The 25,093-nt window shown below is 43.6% G+C and overlaps 2 protein-coding genes across 3 annotated transcripts; one reads left to right on the top strand and one right to left on the bottom strand.

Annotated features, from left to right (window-relative positions):
- Nucleotides 1–9,672: 9,672 nt before the first annotated feature.
- Nucleotides 9,673–20,153, bottom strand: bin2a (bridging integrator 2a). Of its 2 annotated transcripts, none has more exons than XM_061839458.1 (12): nucleotides 19,963–20,153; nucleotides 18,444–18,539; nucleotides 18,284–18,364; nucleotides 18,119–18,173; nucleotides 17,957–18,051; nucleotides 17,681–17,776; nucleotides 16,423–16,530; nucleotides 15,698–15,783; nucleotides 15,555–15,630; nucleotides 15,393–15,475; nucleotides 14,476–15,052; nucleotides 9,673–11,101 (listed from the first exon to the last, which is right to left on the bottom strand). In XM_061839458.1, exons 2-12 carry the CDS (start codon nucleotides 18,525–18,527, stop codon nucleotides 11,066–11,068), a joined length of 1,377 nt encoding a protein of 458 aa, XP_061695442.1. In that variant the 5' UTR covers nucleotides 18,528–18,539; nucleotides 19,963–20,153; the 3' UTR covers nucleotides 9,673–11,065. The 2 variants fall into 2 exon arrangements, with proteins under 2 accessions (XP_061695442.1, XP_061695451.1); XM_061839467.1 differs by lacking the exon at nucleotides 19,963–20,153 and adding an exon at nucleotides 19,421–19,736.
- si:ch211-210c8.6 (uncharacterized) lies at nucleotides 18,646–23,415 on the top strand. The gene is made up of 5 exons (XM_061839480.1): nucleotides 18,646–18,901; nucleotides 20,176–20,281; nucleotides 20,532–20,638; nucleotides 22,830–23,002; nucleotides 23,081–23,415. The coding sequence occupies exons 1-5, from the start codon at nucleotides 18,745–18,747 to the stop codon at nucleotides 23,357–23,359; spliced, it is 822 nt and encodes a 273-aa protein (XP_061695464.1). The 5' UTR covers nucleotides 18,646–18,744; the 3' UTR covers nucleotides 23,360–23,415.
- Nucleotides 23,416–25,093: the final 1,678 nt, after the last annotated feature.

Below are 25,093 nucleotides of genomic sequence, written 5' to 3'. Positions count from 1 at the left end.
AGATCACCGCAAACCGTTGTACACAATTGGAGTGTAATCCCACTATGCATTCCCTTAAAAACCTGAATCTCCAGTTCCTTCCCTCAATTTAAGGCCATTTTGTGTCAAATAGCATAAAAGATTTGTTTGCTCTGAAATGAGTTCGTGTGCCCCCCCCCAAAAAAAAAAAAAAACATACATTTGCGAAACCACAACCTGAGGGTTTTCTTGATATCCCACAAAAAAACATTTTCCAGTTGGTTGCAAAAATAAATAATGCAATTTTCCCACAAATCTCTTTATTGCCTTCCATATTTATATCAAACATGAGGGTTAAGTTAAAGCATGTCGGGAATCAGACTTTTTTTTTTTTTTTTTTCTTTAACGTAACAGCTAAACCAGGTGGGGGACATCCCCCAACAGATGTGTTTGATAAATATTGTAGCACATAAGTTCATATGACACTTTAAAATGATTTAAAACCTTTCTCTCGGTTTTGTGCATGTCAGGCACATGTGACATCCTAAAATACAACACTCAAATTGAATAATCTTTGGTTTGACGCACCCACTGCGATCCCCTCACCCCACACCAGAGCTTTAGGTATTCATGTGGGGTGTGGCCCTCCATTTCCCCCCACCCCTACTGTCTCCCTTTGAGTAACATTCATGTCTCTCAAATGAAGTATTCCTTCTTTTCCCCAGCAGCCCGGTTACCGTGATCTTCATCGGTGTCATCGCCGGGAGCCAGCTCTCCCGTGGTCCTGTAGTCCCCCTTGTTGTGGCACATGTAATGATACAGCAGGACGCCCAGAAGGACCACGGTCACCACGATGAGCGTCGCGACCACTGAGGGGCACACGCAGGGATTCAGACACGGGTTCAATTGCTGCCAGTCACAATGGGTCATCAGTGTGAGAAAATATTTACCTGCAATAACTGTGGGGTCTGCTTTTAAGTGGGTTGCAGTTGTTTCTGCTGAAATCAAAATCAAACAAAACTTTGAGCTCTTCCATTTAATTGCATCGCACAACTAATCGTTAGAATTATACTGGCAACTGCAGCGTACCTTAAAATGCCATGGACACGTAAAGCACGATTTTAAGGATGTTTTTAATGAAAAAAGGTAGCCGGAAAGTACTCATCAGTTTTTTTCACCACACGTCATGATGTTGACGTATATGGATTTTTGTATCTCCTGCCATGAAAATCTTCTCGAGACATTGGTTTTGAAGAAGAAGCAGGAAGTGATGTTTTTTCCAGATGCTCAGCTTGGTGGGTTTGGGTGGTTATATCGGTTTTACCGGCAGAAAAGTAACCATTTTTTCCCTGCGTGTTAGCCAACATGCCGTCTCGTTGTATTGCTGGATATTGCTCGAACACTCGGAAGGATGGATTCACTCTTCACACTTTTCCAAAAGACCCGGTTCGTCGTGAGAAAGTGGATTGCACAGGTGCAAAAGACGACAGCTTTGTGGGTTCCACATGACAGGTAGGTGTGTATAGAGCTATTGAAAAAAAATAATAGTTCGGCGTGACGACATAATCCTTGCAGAACGTAACGAAAGATCCGCGTATGTAAGTCAGGGATGCTAAATGTGCCGATGTGCACGGCCACGGCGTTGTGGTCGCTTGCCGGCTGTGTTGTTCAAGCAGGGTGGTGGTTGGGCACATACGGGAGAAGAAAGGAGCTCCCCTTCCCACCGGTGTCTGGGCACTGCTAAATACTGTCAGCGAGTCTGTTGTGAGTTAGAATTGATCCGCATATTTAAATATGGCTCGAAACAATACGGTAATATTACCCCTGTCACTTCACTCAATTGTGAGATGTTCTCTTCTTCGAAAAGAGCTTCCATGTCAGAAGGGGCATCGGAAAAATCCGAAAATCTCTGTTGTTCGTCTTCCATAGCAGGTGGCACAGTGTCTTCTCAATGGAGACTGTCCCAGTGTAACAGCTGTAAATGACGTAGCAGGCAATATGGCTACCACTGGGATGTCGAGTGAGACTTCCGCAACTTTGCGCATGAATGACACCCTCTCCGCACTGGAAGACTTCATCTGGATTTGACTCAATGACCAAACCTCATGTTCCTTTAATCTCATTTTGGCATTCAATAATTTCTTACATTTGTTTCTAGCAGTGGGGTGCTGTAAGTGCTACACAAATTCTCCCCTAGAGGCAAAAGTCTCTATTTTATGTATCTGGTTTAGCACAGTCAAAGTGCTTCAAGTCTCCTATATAAGACTTCTGCACACCCCGATGTTTACCAGACGTGTGCAACCGCCCATGAGATGTGACTCATTGAGGTATAGGGGAAGGTAATACAGTAACTGGCAAGTGGACTTTTCCCGAGACATGTGATTGCCATAGAAAATATGTTGACGTTTTAAATGTGAAATGAACCTCCATACTGGGTCTGGAAGTCTGGCGTCGCCGCTGAGATGCAAGCGTCATTTGTTAAACTGGCTTCGATGAAGAAGTATGCACATTTGTATTCTGTATTAAATAAATATTATCTACTAAATGTAATTTAATGACAATACTGTAGTTATAAGTGAATACATTTGGATGGCCAGCAGTCGGGCATTGATCAGCTACCATACTAACGTGGTGCCAGTCGCTTTGGCACTTGCGTCACTTACACGGATCTCGTGACATCATATAAAAATCCCTAACACACTATTGTTCCATTAAGATGGCTGCAGTTGTGAGTGTCGCTTTTGGACAAACCCCCGTGAGGCCGTGCAGCACATTTGAAGCTACAATGTAGTCGGTGAGCGAATGTGGGCCAGGTGTCTCCTGCACCATCAGCACGAGTTTGCTGGCAGGCAGTCACCAGCCGGAGGTGGCTTGGAGCACGGGATCAAATCAAAATATGTAATATGTTGTTTTATGTTCACATGCCGCGAGACTTAGTACAGCCTCTGGGGCATGGATGAGGAAATCCGCTGACGTCTTTGGCAGAATATGCACCCGACCAGACATGGGAGGAAATGTCCAAACTACAGGGTTACCCCACCCAGATTAATGTAAATTAGAGAAGAAAGTGGACGGCAGAATGGGGACAGGGACAAAGACAAATTTTCCTCCACGTGATTTTGTCAAAGCAAACAGAGGAGCATTAAACGTGAGGCCTGATGATGGCCTGGTGATCAGGCAGCAAAAACAATAAGACACCATTTGTAGCAATAAAACAAAGTAGACTTACTTATTTCCGTTGTGTTGGTGTAAGGGGATAGTGTCACCATGTTGGAAGCTGAAAGACAAAACGAATATTCAATATAAATGATGAAGGTTGTGACAAAGCATATGTCATCATTAGCTATTGGCTTAAATAAACCCAAAATGCATGTTTTGGAATTTGTGGAAGGGGGGGGGGGAGCTACATGACCGTGGAGTGTGCCAAATTGTGTGTCTTCCAATAGCGTGCTCTGAACATGCATTATTAATCAAAAGCAAAGCAAAAGCCTGTATTGTCATTATATGACTCTGCATACAAGATGACAAGCCATCCATTTTCTTAGCCGCTTATCCTCATGAGGGCTGCGGGAGTTCTGGATCCTATCCTAACTGTCAATGGGCAGGAGGCCTGGTACACCCTGAAATGGTTGCCAGCCTATCGCAGGGCACATAGAGATGAACAGCCGCACTCACAATCACACCTAGGGGGCAATTTAGAGTGCCCAATTAATGTTGTATGTTTTTGGAATGGGGGAATAAACCGGAGTACCCAGAGAACACCCACGCAGGCAGAGGGATAGCATGCAAACTACACACAGGCGGGGCTGGGCTTGAACCCAAGACCTCAGAACTGTGAGGCCAATGCTTTCCGGCTGAGCCACTGTGCCACCACTCAAATGATATATTTGACACAGAGATGATACAAAACAAACCTTAGGAAAAGTAAGAAAATATTTACAATCAAGGCACAGTAACTGCTAAAAGAAGGAAAAAAAATGTATTTTCCCCAGGTAAGATTATTCTCTACTTTACTGTATTATAGCTCAGAGAAGGAAAACGGGGAAAAAAAGCAAAAGAAAGTGCAGTTGCATAATTTTACAATACAGTAGTTTTCTGAGTTCAAGGTGTTATTGGCGCTAAGGAAAAAGCCGTCCGAGTCTGTTTGTTCGTGTTTTGTGGGACCCGTGACGCCTGTCTGAGGGGATCAGCTTAAACGGGTGGTGAAAATGGTGGGCAGAGTGCTTAGCAATACAGTATTAGTAGTTCTGCTATGGTAGCGAGAGCTGGCAATGTCCTCCAGGGAGAGCAGAGAGCAGCCAGTGAGCTTCTGGGCGCTGTCGATCACTCTTTGCAGAGCTTTCCTGTCCACCGTTGTACACCCCTGAAGACCACACTGCGATGCAGTATGTGAGGATGCTCTCCACGGTGGTTCTATACAAAGCCAGCGGCGGCTTAGCTGTTCTTCCTGGGCAGTTTCAGAAAGTGAAGTCACTGCTGGGCCTTTTTCACCGCCGGCGTGGTATTTACAGTCCAGGTAAGTTTATCTGTGATGTGGAATCCCAGAAAAATGAAAGAGTGAAACCTCTCCACACACTCCCCATTGATGAACAGCGGGACCGGGTCTATGCTCCATTTCCGGAAGTCCATGCTATTGTATCATGAAGTCGCAACAAAGAAATAAGTGATTGGGTGATAGTGTAGACTTGTCACATAATTCTGGCTGGAACGCATTATCGCAGAGAGTAACCGTTTGAACAACAAAATAATAGCTTTCTGAAGATCCATCCATCCGGCCAACTATTTTCTGTACCGCTTACCCTCAACAGGGTCACGTAACCTATCTCAGCCATCTTTGGGTGAGAGATGTGGTGGGCACATCCTGAACTGGTCCCCAGCCAATTGTAGCGCACATACAAAACAATCAATCATTGGCGCTCACATTCAAACTTACGGGCAATTTACAGTCTTCCATGTTTTTGGGATGTGGAAGGAAAGCGCCGTACCCACAGAAAACACACACAGACACCAGGAGAACAAGCTCACTCCGCAAAGGCAAGGGCAGGATTTTAATCCCAGTCCTCAGAACTGTGAGGCGGATGTGGTAACCATGTATTACCGTGCCATCGGGCATCTGGAGATTTCATGTCAGTATCCAAGCCGCTTATCCTCACAAGGGTCACGGGAGTGCTGGAGCCTATCCCAACTGTCATCAGGCAGAAGGGGGGGGCTACATCCTGAACTGGTCCCCATCCAATCAAAAGGAGACAAACAACAGTCGCATTAACAATCATATTTATGGGCAATTTAGAGTCTCCAAATAATGCATGGTCTCTGGGATGTGGGAGGAAAGCGGAGTGCCCAGAGAAAACGCACACAGGCACGCGAAGAACATGCAAACTCCACACAGGCGGGGCCGGGATTTGAACTCCATGGAAGGTCTTAAGACTGGCCAAGTCAATCACATGACCTTTACCCGATAAAGCATTTCAAATGACAAAGCCAACAGTCTGGTGAAGTCAATGCCTTGGAGACTTGATGTAGTTATTGCAAGTATGGGTTATGCCAGCAAATATTAAACATTATTGATGTTAATGTCTGTTCCAATACTTTTACTTACTTGAAAAGTGGGTGGCTTCAGAGTAAAGATGCTCTGTCCAGAGTTATTTAACACATCTGGATGTAAATACCATGAAATAAAAAGGTGTAATTCTGAACTTCACATTAATCTTTCAATCTAAAACTCAAACATATTCACAATACAAAATAATAATTATAATTGAATAGGAAATAAAAAGGAATTGACTTTGCTGTTCCAATACTTTTGGAGGGGACTACTTTGTTTGATTTAGGCTACAACTGCATCTGCTGTTAAAAGGTTGAGCAAATAAAAACGAAATTTTGAGAATAAGGAAATTCAGACAAAGTTGGACAAATTGTTCCAGTAGCGAATATCTATAATCAGGCTATCCTGGTTCTTGGTATGCTACTAATTCCAGAAACACAGCCACCATTTTCTTTCAAGAAATCGGCTAAGTGAATTTCGTGAAGGTCCACCAAAATCGTTTTCTCATCACGGTTTCACACCAAGTAATAGTCGTTCTTTTCAGATTATGTTATTATCTTGTTTTTTTTTTTTTTTTTTAATTCAGAAGAAGATCTTCCTAGATTTCAGCGTCGAAGAAAAAAAGAGCAGACGGCATTGATTAAAAAAAATAATAATAATATTCAGAAAATGGCCTGTTTATTAATCAGTTTTTTTCTCAACTAATAAAAAATAGTGGGATATTTTTCTAACAAGGAGTCAAGGTTTGGGGCACAAGTTTTCTAATAATTTACATTGAAATCTGGTCGGAAATTTTGGGCAAATTTTCAACATAAAAAGTCCCATAATATTCTTAATCCCAATTCTTACAAAACTAGTTGTCATTGTATACGTGTGACGCTCCAATGAGTCTATTTTGAAATAAAGTATTTTTAAAATCGTATTAAAACTCATTCATTCCGACTGTTTCTCCCAATTTACTAACGTCACATAATGGCGGAGCTCGTTTCCGCCAGGGATTCATTTATTTTATTTTTATTTGTTTTACTGGCGGTAATGGGCTGCATGTACACTGCATGACCATGGCACAAAGCTGTCCCGTTTAATTTACTAAGTGTCACGTCTGTTTAGACAGAAAAGAAACATCGCATAACACTCAAACTACCAGCTAAGACACACACACAAAAAAAAAACAAGAGAAAACGCCAGTAACGCCATTTCCGTTTGTTAGCAAACGCCATTCGCCACTTTCCACTGGCTTTCGTTGTACTACTTGTTTCATGTTTGCGAAGACACTTCCATCGTTCTTGAGTTAATATGCACTCCCCCAACATACACAAACGCGACTTTAGTTTCAGGCAATTTTGGGCAAAAACTTAAACAAGTGCATTACTGTTTTTAGCATTCCCCACAGCTGTCTCGACGAAATTACCTGGCTGAGAGTGGCACAAATAATAAGCAAGCAGCAAAAGTCAGCGCTGTGCCGGCAGGGGCGAGCGAACTTCTTCAAGTGGGCGAAAGTGACACGCTCTCCGGTCACAAGTGGACAGTGTCGCGTCGAGGGTCCAGATGAGCCGCGCTAACGACGGCGTATTGCAAATGATCTTTTCAAAGTGTTTTTCAAAGCGCTCGCGACTTCCACAACGAGCGTGGCCTGTGCGTGGTCAGGCGTCAGGCCCTGCCTTGGCTGTGTGCGAAGATCGTCTATACAGAAGCGCGCAGCTACCGTGTTCCCACTTTCTCGTACAAAGATCGTGTGTGCAAAAGACCAACACTCCCGCGGTTTTACGAAGAGCCTATTTTCGAATGGTTTCTCACGTCAAACGTTTGGATGCTGAGAGCACCGGCCAGGCAAAATAAATGTCACTCTTTTGAACATTTTAACGCGATTTCACTCCCACATTCATGAAAGAGGAACATCGAAGCCATTTTGAGGAGACGAAAACAAAAACAGCACTTTTACATCTGAACAATATATGCATTTTCCTCATGCTTTATTATTATTATTATTATTATTATTATTATTATTATTATTATTATTATTATTATTATTATATTATTATTATTATTATTATTATTATTATTATTATTATTATTTTACAAGCATTTAAAATCATGTGGGACAGTTGTGCATCTGGTTAAGGTGTTGGCCTCAAAGTTCTGAGGACCGGGGTTCAAATCCCGGGCCCGCCTGTGTGGCGTTTGCATGTTCTTCCCGTGCTTGTGTGGGTTTCCATGCAACATTAATTGGACACTCCAAACTGCCCTTAAGTGTGATTCTGAGTGGAGGCGGTTGTTTGTCTTTAGGTGCCTTGCAATGTTTAGGTTTCCAATTACGCCATCTTGTGTGGCATAGAGGTCAGAGAACACAGGTGATAGGTGAAGCGTGAAGTTTTTTTCTTTCGTTGATTTATCCGATTGGTGACGTCATTGGAAACCTATCCATTGGCTGGCAACCAATTTGGGGTGTATCCCACCACCTGCCCAATGATAGGCTCCAGCACTCCCACGACCCTTGTGAGGATAAGCGGGTAAGTGGATGGATGGATGGATGGATGGATGGATAGTCAAGTCTTTGACTTGGCCTGTTCATCCATTCAGTGATTTTAGTAACCTGTCTTATTTAGGGCGATACGGTGGATCACCTGGAAAAGCGTTGTCCTCACAGTTCTCAGGACCTGGGTTAAATCCCAGCCCTCCCTGTGTGGAGTTTGTATGTTCTCCCCGTGCCTGTGTGGGTTTTCTCCGGGCACTCCGCTTTCCTCCCACATCCCAAAAAACATGCAACATTAATTGGACACTCTAAATTGCCCCTCGGTGTGATTGAGAGTGTGGCTGTTTGTCTCAATGTGCCCTGCGGTTGGCTGGCAATCAGTTCAGGGTGTACCCCGCCTCCTGCCCATTGACAGCTGGGATAGGCTCCAGCACTCCCCGCGACCCTTGTGAGGATAAATTGTCAAGAAAATGGATGGATGTCTTATTTAGGTTATTTGATTTAAAATCCTTTCTTTTTTGCTCTTTATTTTAAAATTCTTTTAAATGTGGCAAATCTTTTTTTTTTTTTTTAATAAAGCTGCCTTGCTTTGCTTGGATAGAAACAAACCAGCAAACTCCCACTTAATCAATTAAATGCTGCAAAAATGAGGAATGTAACGATAATGCTGTATTAGCTTTGGGTAACATAATAATACATATATAATAATACAGTACAATGTTGCATGGTAGAAGTTGAGAAATGTTCCAGATGAGGTAACACCACGTCTGTATGTGACTGCAAGTCGGTCTGTTGCCAAACGGATTTCAAAGGTGAGTCTCAAGCCTCCACTTCAAAAGAAAAAGTCATCCATCCATTTTCTTAGCCACTTATCCTCACAAGGGTCACAGAGAGTGCTGGAACCTATCCCAGCTGTCAACAGGCAGGGGGCGGGGTACACCCTGAACTGGTAGCCAGCCAATCGCAGGCCACTTCGAGACAAACAACCACACTCACAATCACACCTACGGGCAATTTAGAGTGTCCAATTAATGCATGTTTTGATGCAGGCAAGGGGAGAACATGCAAACTCCACACAGGCTGGGGAGGAATTGAACCCCAGACCTCAGAACTGTGAGGCCAACACTTTACAGCTGATCCACCGAGCCACCAAAAAAAGTCATTAAAATGAATAAAATAATAAATTATAATTGGTGTATCATTAATTTATGCAATCATATAAAGTCATGACAATTAATATTACAGTAAATACCTGTGTGGACTTTTTATGTATAAAAATGTTATTCTGGTTTTATACTTTTTAATTTATTACAGTAAATATCTGTATGAAAGTCATTTCTAGACACAAATGAAAAGCAACAATAATTGAGCATGCCTTTTTTGGGGTGGAGGGGGAATGTGGCAAGATATTTTTACTGTGAAATATTACAAAAACACCCTCAATCGACTCTCTACAATCAGGTTCATTTTTTTAAATTTTTTGCTTTGTTTTACTCCACGATTTTCTGCCAGGTCGGCATTGCAAATGTGGACCGGTGTAGGTTAAATAAATACATATGAATCAAAACTTATTCATCTGAGACTGCACTGCTTCTAAAGGGTACTAACCCTTATAAATAAATGAGAAATTGAAATGAATGGACCACATCAGGCGAGCCGAGGGTGCATATTTTACATTTTATTTGTGGCAGAACCATAATCATCCAACAAGCACTGCAACTGGTTATTTCAGACATAACAGCCAATAAACTATTTAGACGTAAATCATTCGAGCTTTTTGGCCACCATAATTTCAAAATCAATCAAATGTCTGAATATGTGGGTAGAGCATTGGTTTGGTAAACCAAGGGTCGTGAGTTCGTATCTCACTGGGGCCTCCACTCCCCAGGAGGGGTTGCGTCAGGAAGGGCATCCGGCGTAAAAACTGTGCCAAACAAATATGAGCGTTCATCCGAGATGTTACGTTGTGGCGACCCCTAACGGGACAAGCCGAAAGAAACTGTGAATAGGTTACTATAAAAAGAAGATTGATGGAATGTTAACATTATTATAAGTAAAATGACAAGTAGTGGATAAAAACAAATCATTATTTGAATATATCATTGCGATACATGGCGGCACCGGGGATCACGTGGTAAAGTGTTGGCCTCACAGTTCTGAGGTCCAGGGTTCAATCCCGGACCCACCTGTGTGGAGTTTGCATGTTCGCCCGGTGCCTGCGTGGGTTTTCTCCGGGCACTCCGCTCTCTATGTGCCCTGCGATTGGCTGGCAACCAGTTCAGGGTGTACCCCGCCTCCTGCTCGTTGTCGGCTGGGATAGGCTCCAGCACTCCCCGCGACCCTCGTGAGGATAAGCGGCTAAGAAAATGGATGGATGGATTGAGATACATTAGAATAATGTTGACCAGGAGAGGTGTGCTATAGCCAAACTTTCCATAATTCATGTGATGTTGTACTTCTTTTTGGCAGCATCTCTGCTGGCTGTGGCCAAATACTGCACTCCTACCATCCATTTTCTCGAGTGCTCGTCCTCATAAGGGTTGGGTTCCGCAAACGAATCTGGGCCGGAAGTGAAGTGAAGGAACATGCTGATAAACACGTGGACCAAAGAAAAAAACCTGTTCACACTCACAAGGACAGTTTTGGAATGTGGCAGGAAGCTGGAGCGTGTAGAGAAAACCCACGCAAGCACAGACAGACCCTGCGAATGCCACACATGAAGCATGATGATGAGATTTGAACTACTTGTACATTGATGGATGCCATTTTAACGCAATTCTTTTAATTTCAATTAAAAAAAATGATTGGAATCCCTTGGATATGTGAAAATGAATTAATGAGCTACCTACTTCGAATTGTGGATTAACATCTTCATTCAAGAGTGACAAAACAAGTATAGTAGCATTAAAATACAACATATCATGATTGTGGCTATGCTCTATGTCTATAAGTGGACAAAAATAAAAAAAAAAATAGATGCTGAGTATGTAGGAGGGTGTACAACAATGACATCAAATCTTGTTCCTCCTTCTTCTTCTGCAGTCGTTGGTTTCCGTCTCTTCCGCTCTCAGATGCTCACAGTGGACTGGTTAGACCTCTGTGCTCTTGGAGTCTGCCGAGGCTGCCTGGAAATAAAAATAAATATTGATAAACTGGGACTCTTAAATAGCTGGAGGCCTGGGAGGGGCAAACCATCTGTTATAATCCTGAAAATCTGATCTACTTCATTGTCTCCTCTGGAAAATCTCGAATTGTCAGTGAACTTAGCATGCATGCTTTTGGAATGTGGGAGCAAGCCAGATAACATTTGAATTTCATACAGGAAATCCGGAGGCAACATTCAAATCCTGAAAAGCAAACCCGTGAGGCACACGCGTTAACACTACTCCGCTTGTGTTTCGCCAACATACACCCATGAATCAATTTTCCGTACCGCTTATCCTCACTAGGGTCACAGGTGTGCTAGCGCTTATCTCATCTGAATGAGGGTAAAAGCCAGGCTGCACCCCTCAATGGTCGCCAGCTAATTGACCCCTCCGTGGATATTGCGCAATCCGCGTCACTGACCAATCAGAGGCCAGAGATCTGCATAAACCAAAGCCCGTTTTTGCTCCCGCCATTTTCTCTGACAACATTGCATGGTCCAGTATAGGTTTAGTTAGCGTTTTATCGCGTATTTGGGTTATTTAACAAAAAATATGATTAAGAGGTGTAGTCAGGGACTTTGTAATAGTGACGACAGGTATCCTGAAAGGCGAGTTGGTGGAGTTCGATTCGTACCCTTTCCAAAACCGAAGACCCAGTACGAAAAATGCCTTCGATGGATCAAACTTTGTGGAAGACCGCATCATCAACTAAATCCATCTAATATCAACCGGAACAGATATGTTTGCACGAAGGTATGCCCTATATTTGATTTTCAATACATGTCTCGTATAAATGAATTTGAAGTTCTTCGCTAGCATAACACTGCTGCGTGTGAACGATTGACACACTTATTCTTTGTTGAGCGATATTTAGCGATGATCGGACTGCACAAACGTGTCGGTTTCTTGCTGGCTCGCGGCCGAAGTTAACCATACTGTGTTTGCACGAAGATATGCCCTAAATTTGATTTTTAATACACGTCTCGTATAAATGAATGAGACGTTCTCCGCTAGCATAACACTGCTGCGTGTGAATGATTGAATGAAATCAGAAGCATGGCGTCTCTCTCAGTTAAGAATGTATTGTATTTAGAATCTATAATATATTGTTGATTTGAATGAAATCAGAAGCATGGAGTCTGTCTCAGTTCAGAATGTATTGTATTGTATTTGCCATTTTTACTGTTTGTCTTACGTCAGCGCACGTGGCGTGACGTCGCTTCAGGAGGCGTGGTTAAGTGCCCTGTACGGAGGGGTCAATTGCCGGGCACATAAAAACAATCAATTCACCATGCATGTTTGTTGGATGTGGGAAGAAAGCGGACTACCTACAAAAAGCCCGCACAGGTCAGCATGCAGAATCCATACAGGCAACGCCAGGATTTCAACCCAGCCCTCAGAATTGTGAAGCAGATGTGCTAACCAGTCGTCCACCGTGCAGCCTACTACAATGCAACGTCGTATATATAATAATAAAAAGACAAGCTCAGTTATAATTTTGAGGTACAAGTTGGATTGTGTGAGCACGCTCATGAGTCAAAAACCATGTATGTCAAATTCTCTTTCCCATTGAAATGAATAGAAATTAATTCATCCATGGGCTGCACGGTGGATCAGCTGGTAAAGCGTTGGCCTCACAATTCTGAAGACCCGGGTTTGATCCAGGCCCCGCCTGTGTGGAGTTTGCATGTTCTCCCCATGTGTTAATTGGAGACTCTAAATTGCCCCTAGGTGTGATTGTGAGTGTGGTTGTTTGTCTCCGTGTGCCCTGCGATTGGCTGGCAACCAGTTCAGGGTGTACCCCGCCTCCTGCCTGTTGACAGCTGGGATAGGCTCCAACACTCCCCAGGACCCTCGTGAGGATAAGTGGCTAAGAAAATGGATGGATGGATAATTCATTTGTTCCAGTCCCTGCCCCCCACAGAACAACCTAACATTTTGTAACATGCTTTTTTTTTAAAGGTTCGATATTTTTTCTATTTAGACCTCTATAGACTGATTTCTGAGATGATCTTAGTATAAAAGTGTAGATGTAATTATTTTGTCCCTAATGCACAGGTGTCAAACTAAAGTCCCGGGGGGCCACATCCAGCAGGCCACATGATTTTATGTTGCCCACGAAGGCAAATCATGTGTATCAACGTCCATGATTTTTGTTCAAATCTGTACCAAAATTTCAAATTATTGATTTCTGATTCCAAAACTAGTCAATAAATTTTATGTATGAACATGAGATGGTTAAAGATTTTCATGGTTTCCCTCAGGGAAACCACGACTACAATGTGGCTCCTGACAAAAATAATTTTGACACCCTTACCCTAATGTTTCAATGGGTTAGGATATTTAAAAGCTCGTTCTTTTTATGGACGTTTGGTGAATCTGTGAACGTGAAGGCGTTCGATTATATCCTCCTTTTTCACATAATCAACAACTAAAAAACTGTTCTCCTCATTGTGTCAAACCATTCAGATTTAATTTGGTAATTTTTATCCAAACAAAAGGGTTGTTTCTCCGCATCTTCATAATCCTAAAAAAAAAAAAAAAAACGGTTGGCCATTTTGCACAGCTCAGGGCTGCAGAAGTCGTTTTTGCTTCATAAACCCAAGCAATGCTCACCTATTCTTCCATTTTAGTTTCACAGCAAAGGTGTCTTAACTATTGCATCATGCCTCCACTGGCATATATACAGTAAAAAAATGCGTCATTCGTTTGAGACGCGCCGTTGGGATTGTACTGTTACCAATTCTGCGCCACTGGGATTATTGGATTTGCATATTTCTGCCAATCACTATAGTCCCTGGTGGTGTGTGGGCGGGCACACACGGGCAACTGCCTCTGAGAGTGGGCAGGTGCACACAACAGACTTTCCTCCTAGGACTGGGCCCAAGATTTGAGAGCGGGGCAGTGGTGGGCTGGAGAAACTCGATACTCAGTAGATTGGCCCTTCGCCAGCGTGGTAAACGGAGGAAATATTTAACTCGCCCCGTTCCGTTTCACCACGCCACTGGCAATGTGGCGAATGGGGAGCGGCCACACATCATTCCTGCAGTGTACATGCAGCCCGTAAAGCGATTCGGCCTACCGGGAATTCTTCTGGTGCTCCGGATTAGCTATTCCAGGCGTGGTGTCAACTCATATCACAAGGCATTGCTTTTAACGTTGAAAGTTTTGAAAGGTGAAAAGCAATGTCCCGGACCCCCCCACCCCCTCCCCAGAATGTAAAAAGAAGGCTATATTTGAGGGAGCCTATAAATTGGGACAGTCTTGGGTCATCAAGTGGAGCCCAAGGGAACAGCTTCTTATCTGGAGCAAAGCTAGTATGGCCACAAAAGTCTGTGAAGCAAAAGTCAAACCTTGCCCATCTCCTCAGAGTCGAACCCGGGAACGTCCCCGTTCTCCATTCCGTTGGCCTTGGGAGCGTCGTGGCTGTGGCCCATGTCGTTGATGTGCAGTGGAGCGTCGTCTTCTGCGGTCAGCTGGAGCTCCAAACTGTCGGAGTCACACGAGTTGTTGAGCTCGCAGCTGCTCTCGCTCGGTGGACGGTCGACTTGCTTCTCTTGCGAATTTGCGGGACTCTTGGCTCCAGCCTCTTCTTCTTCTTTCAAACCCTCACCCTTCTCGGGATCGGTGACTTCTTTTTCTGACACGGGCTTGTTTTCAGCTTCCCCAGCATCCTCTTGTTCACAAAGATCGTGTATCTTGATGCGGCTTGAGCCCCTCGACTCCAAATTGGTGTTCTCCAAAGGAGGTGACAGCGGAGAGACTGCGACGGCGCTACTCTCTCTGGACAGAGTGCTGTGGCGAGGTTTCTCCGGGGATCTGAAACTAAATCTTTGGCCACTTTTGGGGTTGTAGCTCCTGTGGAACTCAGAGAAGCTGGACTTCCAAGCCTTGGGGGAAATCAGGGTTCGTCTCCTCAGGGAGCCATACCTGGAACAATGAACAGGATATCAGTCAAAATGTAGCTATGGGAGTTGCTAACTGTGCCTTTGGGACAGCGCATGCCAGAGCAATTGTTGCTGATTTTTTTCATTCTTTCTAATATGTATTTTGCATGACAGAGCAGGGATTTAATTGGACGGCGTCGGGGTTCACTCGCCTGACTTTCATGCAAGTAGTGTGGATGCGATTGTGAATGGTTGTCTGTCTGAGAAACGTCCAACATATGCAAAGGTGGGATCCTCAAACTTGACCATCAAAGCTAGTATTTGCAGTCATTTTATGTGCGACATTTTATTGCACATGCCAAATAAATCTCAAAAGTGCGAACCTCTGCATTCCCTTGACAGAAAACACTTTGTCTGGATGCTGGGCTTGCAGTTCCTTCACCACATTGTGCAGATCCATGTTGAGCTACAAGAGAGGATGTTTGGTTCAAAAGAAATGCTTTCTTTTTTGCATGTCCTGGTTTGTCTCTGGTAACGCAGCGTACTGTTCTCATTTCCTTATAGAAGATGTCCCGTAAACTTGATATTGCAGAGAAGACGGTCACGTAGCATCCAATGCGGCTGAGATGGAAAAAGGAAATTAACATGAAGTGCCAAAAAAGATGAATATGAAAATGAATAAAAATACCTTTCATGCAGCGCAGGGAGCTCCTTTTTCAGCTCATTATTGATTCCTTCGTAGACACATTTGGTACCATTCATCTCTTCTTCTGCCTGGAATTGGGAAAAGCGTTTTGTTTTGTCCATTCATCCATTTTATACCACTTTTCCGGGTCGGTTCGCTGGGGAAGGAGCTTCAGTAGGGATACCCAGACTTCCCTTTCCCCAGCCACTTCTTCTAGCTCTTCCGGAGGTATCCCGAGGCGTTCCGAAGCCAGCCGAGAGACGTAGTCTCTCCAGCGTGTCCTGGGTCGTCCCTGGGGTCTCTCTCCGGTGGGACATGACGGGAACACCTCACCAGGGAGGTGTCCAGGAAGCATCCGAATCGGATGCCCCAGCCACCTCATCTGGCTCCTCTCAATACGGAGGAGCAGCGGCTCAACACTGAGCCCCTTCCGGATGACCAAGCTTCTCACCCTATCTCTAAGGGAAAGCCCGGACACCCTGCGGAGGAAACTCATTTCGGCCACTTGTATCAGGTATCTAGCTTGTTCTTCCGGTCACGACTCACAGCTCGTGCCCATAGGTGAGGGTAAGAACGTAGATCGACTGGTAAATTGAGAGCTTTGCCTTTCGACTTAGCTCCCTCTTTACCACAACGGTCTGATACAAAGTCCGCATCACTACATTTTGTTCTGTTTTTTTTGGGGGGAAAAGCTTGTACAATTTAAATGTTGAGTATTTAATGATGACCTTGTTAATTTTGATGTCGTCTCTTTTCTTCGCCATCTGCAGAGACTCCAGGTGGTGACGGGTTGAGTCGTAGTCCACCAGTTTCCTCCCCCTTTTGGCCACTTTTTCCTAAAAAGCAAACTGTAACTTACTACTCAGTGGCCACTTCACTAGGTACACCTGCAGAAATTTAACATGTATGCAAATGTCTATGTGTGCCAATACATGAAGGGGGAAAAAAACTTGTAATCCCCTGTAAAAGTATTGGAACGGCAAGCTCAATTGCTTTGACTTTGTTGTGAACTGCAGATGACCCAAAACACACTGCCAACACAATAATGGGACTTAATCAGGGGGGGGGGGGGGGGGGAGTGGTAGGTCCTTCACTGGACAAGGCAATCACCAGATTGCGACCCAATAGAGGATGTATTTTACTTCCTGAAGAGGAGACTGAAGGGAGAAACACCCACAAACAAATAGAACTGAAGGAGGCTGCAGTCAAGGTCTGGAAAAGCATCTTAATTGAAAAACGCAACAGGGGAAGCTCTTGCAACTGAGGATTGTGCCCCCAAATGTGAAACGTTCGTCACAGTGAGTATTCCATGTGTATTCCAATACTTTTTTGACTTGAAATGTGGGTGGCTTCAAATAAAAGGTGCTCTGTCTTGAGTTGTTTAACACATCTAGATGTAACGACCATGAAATAAAAGACGGAATACTGAACATTTGTTTTGTATTCATATTTTGATCTGCAACCCAAATGTCTTCAGTATATGACCAAAACAAAGGAAGTGACCTTGCCGTTCCAATACTTTTTTTTTTGAGGGGGGGTGGACTGTAGTTAAAGGAATAAAACTGTAATAGTAGTGCAATAAAGTGGTAATAATATATTTATTGTATTTACAGAAATAAAGTTGCAACATTAAAAAGTACGTACATTTGTAATTTTATTGGAAGAAATAGAAGAATAAAATATTATAATAGTATATAATATTATGAGTGGAATGTGTTATGTTCCCTTTTGTCTTTTATTCTATTTTTTGTATAATGTTGTTCATAAATTTAATTTAAAAAATAAATGTGATAATAGGGGGAACATAAAGTAATCTTGTGGCTGACGGTGTCCAGTTAAGTGAATACTTTTCGAACAATGACACCAAAATTGAAGATAATTATCTCTATCAAGGCAGAAGCTATGATGAAGCTTTTGTACTGGAGCTCATTATAATTTTGTAAGTGTTGTATAATAAATAGTGAGCGCGTTGAGTCAACCTCGTACCCTGACGTCGAGGAACTGGCCCGTATAGGACTCCATGGTCCGAACGGCCTGGTCCAACAGCTTCACCTCGTAGTCATTCCAGAGGAGGTCCTCCCCCTAAAAGACACATATGATATATAAATGATGAATGTATAAAGTAAAACTCAAAAATAGAGCCTGGAATAAAAGTATAATAAATTTGTATGATTTCAATCTGACAGTTACCACCTCAAAGGCACAACATGTTACAGGTAGCAAGAACACCGGCGCTAATGTCCAAACAGTTACAGGCATGACCTCCACTATAGCGCCGACGTCTTCTTGTCCCACCCAGTCGCTTTCGTAAACATCGAAGAAGGACTGCGAAAGACGTCTCGAGGCTTCTCGCATATCTGGAGGAAGTAGACAAACACGTGGAAAATCCGGCCTACTGCTTCAATGACACACAAACGGACTCACCTCTGACTGCTTCTACATAATTCCTCAGGTCTTTGTAGAGTTTGTTGCCATCAGCCTGCCAGTTGAGTACACGAGAATTTATAAATCATGTCAAATTGCGTGTTGGGCCTCGCTCGTTTTACATCCCAAATTAATCCGTCAATTCACAGGATGGCCAATAATTACCTGTTGGTCGTCAAACTCTTGTACATAATGTTCAAATTGATCATCCCTGGTCTCTTCTGACTTCCCAAATTTCTGCAGGACCTGCATGAAAAATAAAAATGACAAATTAACAGCAAGGCAATATTTGTCATATTTTAATGTTATCTTTTGCGAAGCGTACCTTTTCTTTGCCTCTGCTCAGCCGTCTTTGGCATTTTTTGGCAAAGTCTCCGGTGCTGCCTTTAGGACTTGAGCGACCCGCCATTGTTAGTCTTGTCTGAGTATGATATAATAATAAGAGCCATTTATTTTACTTGTATATGATGCGGTCTGATCTCACCTGACAGCTCACGGGGCTCCAGTGACTTCATTACCCACAACACCTTGCGTACAAGCCGCGCCCCATCGCAACATGGCGGCTGTGGACTAATGATCGGTAAATTTTTATTTTTTTTTCCCCTGAGGAGGTGTGGTTTCGTGATATGCCAAAGTCTCGAGCTGTAGAGCTGCTAGCCGACTTGGGCGACTTAATCATGGGGAGCACGGTAGCCAAATGTGCCGCCACCGACCTCGGCATCCAGTGGGCAGGCTGGGCGCTGGCGGCTCTGTTCAAAACCGAAAAGTTCTACGACTTGGCAGGTAAACAAAAACAAACGTAGCTACGCCAATGTTTTGTTTTTCACGGGCCGTGCACAAAAAGTTAGAATATACTCTAGAATGACGCGTTTTCAGACAGACTCGATTGATTAAATGAAACGGCTATTTTATTGTGATGTTGGCTTGCGTCCGTCAACATTGTCGCTAATCGCATTACAAAAGCTGTTGTGAAACAAGCTATTCAGTGGCTTGTCCCTCAAACTATTACGCAAACATAAAATTGTAAATAATGATAATAATGAGACTTTTTCAAGGAAGCAAGGAATAATTATTTTCTTTGATTTTATTTCAATTAATCGATGTAAAATGTAAATGCATACAAAAACATACAGGTTTGTCTCAACTCTAGCTATTCTCACTCGGTAATTCGCGACGTAATTTAAACCAAAAAAAAAAAAAAAAAAACGACGACGGGACGTCCTGTTGACGGCAGTGGGAGGTTACGATCACCGTAGATATGCGAATACGTGACATGCGGGACAAAAAGGCACGCTCACTTACCGCCGTACTTTTTAGTTTTTCATCGAATAGAAATGTCGATACAGATATTTACTGTGATGATAACTTTACTCCACGCCGAAGTGCAGGTTTGTGACAGATGACAGCACATTTTGACAGCGTCGTACAAATTTTGGTCACATTCCTGCCGTAAGAGTGAAATTTCGCATGAAGTGCCTCCCAAGTTCAACTTTTACTTTTGGACAACTGTCAGAAGTGTTATTGCCTGTAGTGTAACATCTCTGTGACGCGTTCCCTCACAAGGGCATCGGGTAAGGGAGTTTCCTAAAAAGTGCCACAATTTTGTATACTTTGGATATTTAATAGGCACTTCAAGCACGAGGTGCAAGCATGTTAAGTCACCTTTACGAATATTTGATACACATGTTTTTAGAGGCCATCGTTGAACAATACAGTTTTTCATGGTTCTGAGCGTCAAAAAATCTGCATCGTGAGTTCGTGACGAGAGGAAAAATGAGGGTCCCGGGGTAAATTGAGAACCGCTGCTTTCGTCCATTGTTACGACTCAATCACTCAAATCTTACCTTTGAATGCGGTTGTCCGATTTCACCTTGACATGTCAGTGTCACCCGTTGGCGTCCCTTGTTGCTTCTCCACTGCGCTTCTGGGCCAATTCACCCTTGAACCTTGGAACCAATTACCCGGCGTTTCCTGCGTAAAAGATTGATGAAAACACGCCTTAGTTGGCATTGAGCCATCCAATGTGATGTGCGCCTCTCCGGTTTGGTCCTTTTCAGGATCTGGCACATTTTTACTGCTTGCCCACCTGAGTCGTCTGTGGGGAGGGGCCGCCTTCCCTCGTCAGAATGTTCAGACCGGGCTGGTGACGGCGTGGGGGCTCAGGTATGTTCCCTTGGTCACGGAGGGTCAGTTTTTCACTTGGGGGGTGCATAATGAGTTTGACAATGTCATGATGCAACAGTCATCCATCCATTTTGTTCATTTGAGGGGGCAGCAGATTGGTGGTTTGCCCCCAACACGAGGGACTCTGCGTTTCAGGCTTGCCGCTTCACCCTCAAGTCGGGTTAATGAATAATGCCTGGGTTAATGCGACCGGTAGGTGGTAACGCTTTTTTTTTTTTTTTCCCCGCAGGCTGGGTACGTTCCTCTTCATGCGGATCTTGAAGGACGGCCAGGATCGAAGGTTTAACAATGTGCGAGGCAGCCCGGGGATGTTCTTTGTGTACTGGACTATTCAAGGTATTTAAGAACGCTTGGGTGGCCCCTATTGGGACTTGGTAATATAATCTAAAATATTATACACCCACTTTTTTTTTTTTTTTTAGAGGATCTCAAATGGGACAGAGAGATTTCAAAGCAGACACGAGGGCTGCAATGCAATGTGGGCTCATGTTTAAAGGTCCAGTGTCATGAAATGCATGATTTTTGTTATGTTATTAATGAAAAAAAGGCACCCGGAATGGACCCATCTGTTTTTTTTCCACCACAATAGATGATTTTGAAGTATATGGCTTTTTGTAACTCCTGCCATGAAAATCCTCTCGAGGGATTTGTTTTCAACAAGAAGCAGGAAGTGACGTTAACAGCAGGAGGGCACTCAGGCGGGCTCGTATGTTTCTACGAGTTTTACCTGCTGGAAGGTAGCTCTTTGTTCCTTCGTGTTAGCCAAAATTCGTATTGCTGGATATCGTTCAAACACTCTGGAGGATGGATTCATTCTTCATACTTTTCAAAAAGACCCGTTTTGTCGTGAAAAATGGATTGCACGGGTGCAAAGGACAAGAGCTTCGTGGGTTCCAAATGACAGCTAGGTGTGTATACTGCTATTTAAAAAAAAAAAAAATATATATATATATATATCATTTGGGGGGGACCACATAATCCGCTCAGAATCTAACAAAAGATCCGCGCACATAAGTCAGGGGTGCTAAATGTGTTGATGTACCCGTTGGTACCGCGGACGGATTTGCCGGCGCCTCGACCGGGCTCGCTCATACATACCGCCGGGGAGTCTGTTGTTACTTAGAAGTGATCCGCATATCATCTAAATATGGGTCGAAACGATAGGGTAATATTGCCCTGGTCACTTCACCCGATTGTGAGATGTTGTCTTCTTTGAAAAGAGCTTCCATGTTCCATAGCAAGTTGCCACTACGTGTTTTCAATGGCAAATGTCCCGGTGTAAAATCTGCTGATGATGTTGCAGGCAACATGGCTACCACTTGGATGTCGAATGAGACTTCCGCAACTTTGCGCATCGATGACGCGCTCTCCGCTCATATTTTTTTCGTATAGACATTGGAGTGAATAATGTCATATGTATTTTTCATTACAATTTCCATTTTAGAATGTTTATAGGCGTGACACTTGAGCTTTAAGGGGTCACATGTAAATGCACAGGTCTTGCTGCAATTCCAAAAAGGTCACACATCACCTAGAACGAGTGCATGGGAATCGTGTGCCACTAAGGTCATACACTCCCAAGTGCTTCATTTTCTTTTTCAAGACCTTCAAGCAATTACTGAAGACATAATGTTTTGATGTACAACACCATAAGCAGTCGTGTGAGAACGAGAAGAGGAATATGCTCATTTGAATATTGGCCAAGTACATCATCCATCCATTTTGTGTACCACTTATTCTCTGTCGGGTTGTGGGCGTGCTGGAGCCCATCCCAGCTGAAGCTGGGGGAGAGTACATCCGAGTGGTACACGCTGAACTGGTTGCCAGCCAATCACAGGGTACAAACAATAGCCATTCACACTCACTTTCACACGTACGGGCAATTTAGAGTCTCCAATTAATTCATGTTTTTGAGATGTGGGAGGAAAAACCCCGGGGAGAACATGCAAACTTTACACAGACGCCGGGTTTGAACCCAGGTCCACAGAACTGTGAAGCAAATATGATAACCAGTTTCCAAGTTTGTAACGTTTAATAATTTTCCTTTGCGTGATTAATAGTTTTATCAAAAGGGGTTCTTGATTTGAAAATGTTTCTTATATATCAAATATTACTTTCATCTTTTACATGCTTGGGTTTTCTCCGGGTGGCCACTCCGCTTTCCTCCCACATCCCAAAACCACGCAACATTCATTGGACACTCTAAATTGCCCATAGGTGTGATTGGGAGTGCAACTGTTGTCTGTCTCCATGTGCCCTGCAATTGGCTGGCAACCAGTTCAGGGTGAACCCTGCCTCCTACCCGCATGACAGCTAGGATTGGGTCCAGCACTCCCGTGACCCTCGTGAGGATAAGCGGCTCAGATAATGGATGTATTGTTCCCTGCCTCTTACACAGTGTAGTATTTCTGTGTCCTTGTATGTGCAGATCAAATCTGTGAATGATCAATTGACGTACAGCATACAAAAACTTTGTTCCTGTTGTTCAGTCTTTAAAACAATGTGAAATATGCTTTTTTTTTGCCAGCTGTGTGGGTGTTTGTGACACTGCTGCCCACGCTCATGCTCAATAGTGAAAAGCGCAACACTCCTCTGGGAGCGAGGGACTATATTGGGTGGACACTCTGGGGTGTCGGCTTTGCCACCGAGGCCATCGCTGACCAGCAGAAGTGGATTTTCAAAGGAAACCCAGATAATGTTGTAAGTAAACCATCTAAATGCAGTTGTGAATGAGCATCAATGATGCATTCACCAACATGAGTTGTTTCCTGTCTCCAGGGCAAGTTCATCCGGAGCGGACTGTGGGCATACAGCAGACACCCAAACTATTTTGGAGAGATACTGCAGTGGTCGGGTCTGTGGCTGTCCGCCTCGTCCGTCATGCGAGGTCCTCAGTACCTGAGCGTCGTGTCGCCGCTCTTTGTCTGGTTCCTGCTGCGCCACGTCAGCGGCATTCCCATCCTGGAAAGGCAGGCCTTGAAAAAGTGGGGGTCGGATCCAGGCTTCCAGGACTACCTCAAGAACACTCCTGTACTGTGGCCATGGCCAAAGTTTTGACTTTTCTGTATGATGAGACACTTTTATGCAAAAGTAAATTCAAATTTTGAACATGATTCACGTCATCTTTTGGCAACTGTTTATCTTTGCTATGTTGTCAAATTTGCAAAATCTGTTCATTTCTTTATGGAAAGTCTCCAATGTAAAACACGACAGGCACAAAAGGACAGTTACTTGCGACTCTCCCATTCAGAGTGGCCAAAATAGTTCTGAAAAAAATGTATCAAAAACATTTGATTTGAATCGGGAAAAAAAACCCAAACATTGGTTATCTATGGGTGTAAATAATACAGCAGTTGAAACACGTATTTAACACACAACCATTTTTTCATATATTTCCAAAGATGTTAATTGTGAAAATTTCACCAGGCATTGGCAACCACCCAAATAATCCATCCAGACAAAGAAAGTAGAAGAAATAAGATTCATCCTTTTTTGAAAAATGAGAAATCGGAACCATTTGCTGAATTTGCACATGATCACGTTTCCACCTCCAAACTTCACTGTTGCCTTGTCATTTTTACGTTCTTCCATACGTGATGTGGTTTATGGCATCCATAGGGTTACATTTTGCTCCCATCAGACCAGACTAGGTTCTCCCAGTATTTAATTGGCTTGTCCAAATGTCGTTCAGGAAACTTCAAACAAGCTCTGACATTCTTTTTGCACCTCCCTTTCTTCACGTGTTCGATATCCCCCCCCCCCCCCCTCTATTATTTTACTGTATTGTGCAGTAAAATGTACAAAACTTGAAGGCTTCAGTGACGGTGACATCTGGTGGACAACTGAAGTCACAGCAACCTCAACACGATTGAAACGCTGGCAGTGCTTCCCATGGGGAGTGGAGGCCCCAGTGAGATACGAACTCACGACCCTTGGTTTACCAAACCAATGCTCTACCCACATATTCAGACATTTGATTGATTTTGAAATTATGGTGGCCAAAAAGCTCTAATAATTACGTCAAAATATTTTATAATAGTAAATAGTTTATTGGCTATGTCTGAAATAACCAGTTGCAGTGCTTGTTGGATGATTATTGTTCTGGCACAAATCTTTTTTTCCATCCGAGCATCATCTTCTTGAACACCCACTGTCCTCGTGTCCTCCCTCACCACATCCACCAACCTTTTGCTTGGTCTTCCTCTCGCTCTCTTGCGTGGCAGCTCCATCCTCAGCACCCTTCTACCAATATACTCACTCTCTCGCCTCTGGACTTGTCCAAACCATCTAAGTCTGCTCTCTCTCTCACTTGTTCTCCAAAACATCCAACTTTGGCTGTCCCTCTAATGAGCTCATTTCTAATCCTATCCAACCTGCTCACTCCAAGCGAGAACCTCAACATCATCTTTTCTGCTCCCTCCAGTTCTGCTTCCTGTTTCTTCAGTGCCATCGTCTCACTGTTTTATAAACTTTGCCCTTCATCCTAGCGGAGACTCTTCTGTCACATAGAACACCAGACACCTTCCACCAACTGTTCCACCCTGCTTGGACCAGTTTCTTCACTTCCTTACCACACTCTCCATTGCTCTGGATTGTTGACCCCAAGTATTTGAAGTCGTCCACGCTCGCCATCTCTTCTCCATGGAGCTTCACTCTTCCCCATCCGCCCTTCTCATTCACGCACATGTATTCTGTTTTACTTTGGTGAAATCTTCATTCCTCTCCTTTCTAATTGTTCCTCCGCCTGCTCCCTGCTTTCACTGCAGATCACAATATCATCTGCGAACATCA

This window comes from Syngnathoides biaculeatus, chromosome 2 (genome assembly GCF_019802595.1).
Source record: "Syngnathoides biaculeatus isolate LvHL_M chromosome 2, ASM1980259v1, whole genome shotgun sequence".
NCBI classification, from domain to species: Eukaryota; Metazoa; Chordata; class Actinopteri; order Syngnathiformes; family Syngnathidae; genus Syngnathoides; species Syngnathoides biaculeatus.
The sequence above is the reverse complement of the archived record's forward strand: the minus strand, read 5'-3'. Positions and strand labels throughout refer to the sequence as shown.

Coding starts and splice junctions, on each gene's coding strand:
- bin2a (XM_061839458.1), bottom strand. CDS start 18,527: ATGGCGGGTCGCTCAAGTCCTAAAGGCAGCACCGGAGACTTTGCCAAA. Junction 17,777..17,956: donor ACGTCGGCGCTATAGTGGAG/GTCATGCCTGTA, acceptor TGTGTCTTTTAG/GGGGAGGACCTCCTCTGGAA. Junction 15,053..15,392: donor TCTGTCAAGGGAATGCAGAG/GTTCGCACTTTT, acceptor TCATTGTTCCAG/GTATGGCTCCCTGAGGAGAC.
- si:ch211-210c8.6 (XM_061839480.1), top strand. CDS start 18,745: ATGCCAAAGTCTCGAGCTGTAGAGCTGCTAGCCGACTTGGGCGACTTA. Junction 20,282..20,531: donor GTGACGGCGTGGGGGCTCAG/GTATGTTCCCTT, acceptor TTTTCCCCGCAG/GCTGGGTACGTTCCTCTTCA. Junction 23,003..23,080: donor AAGGAAACCCAGATAATGTT/GTAAGTAAACCA, acceptor TCCTGTCTCCAG/GGCAAGTTCATCCGGAGCGG.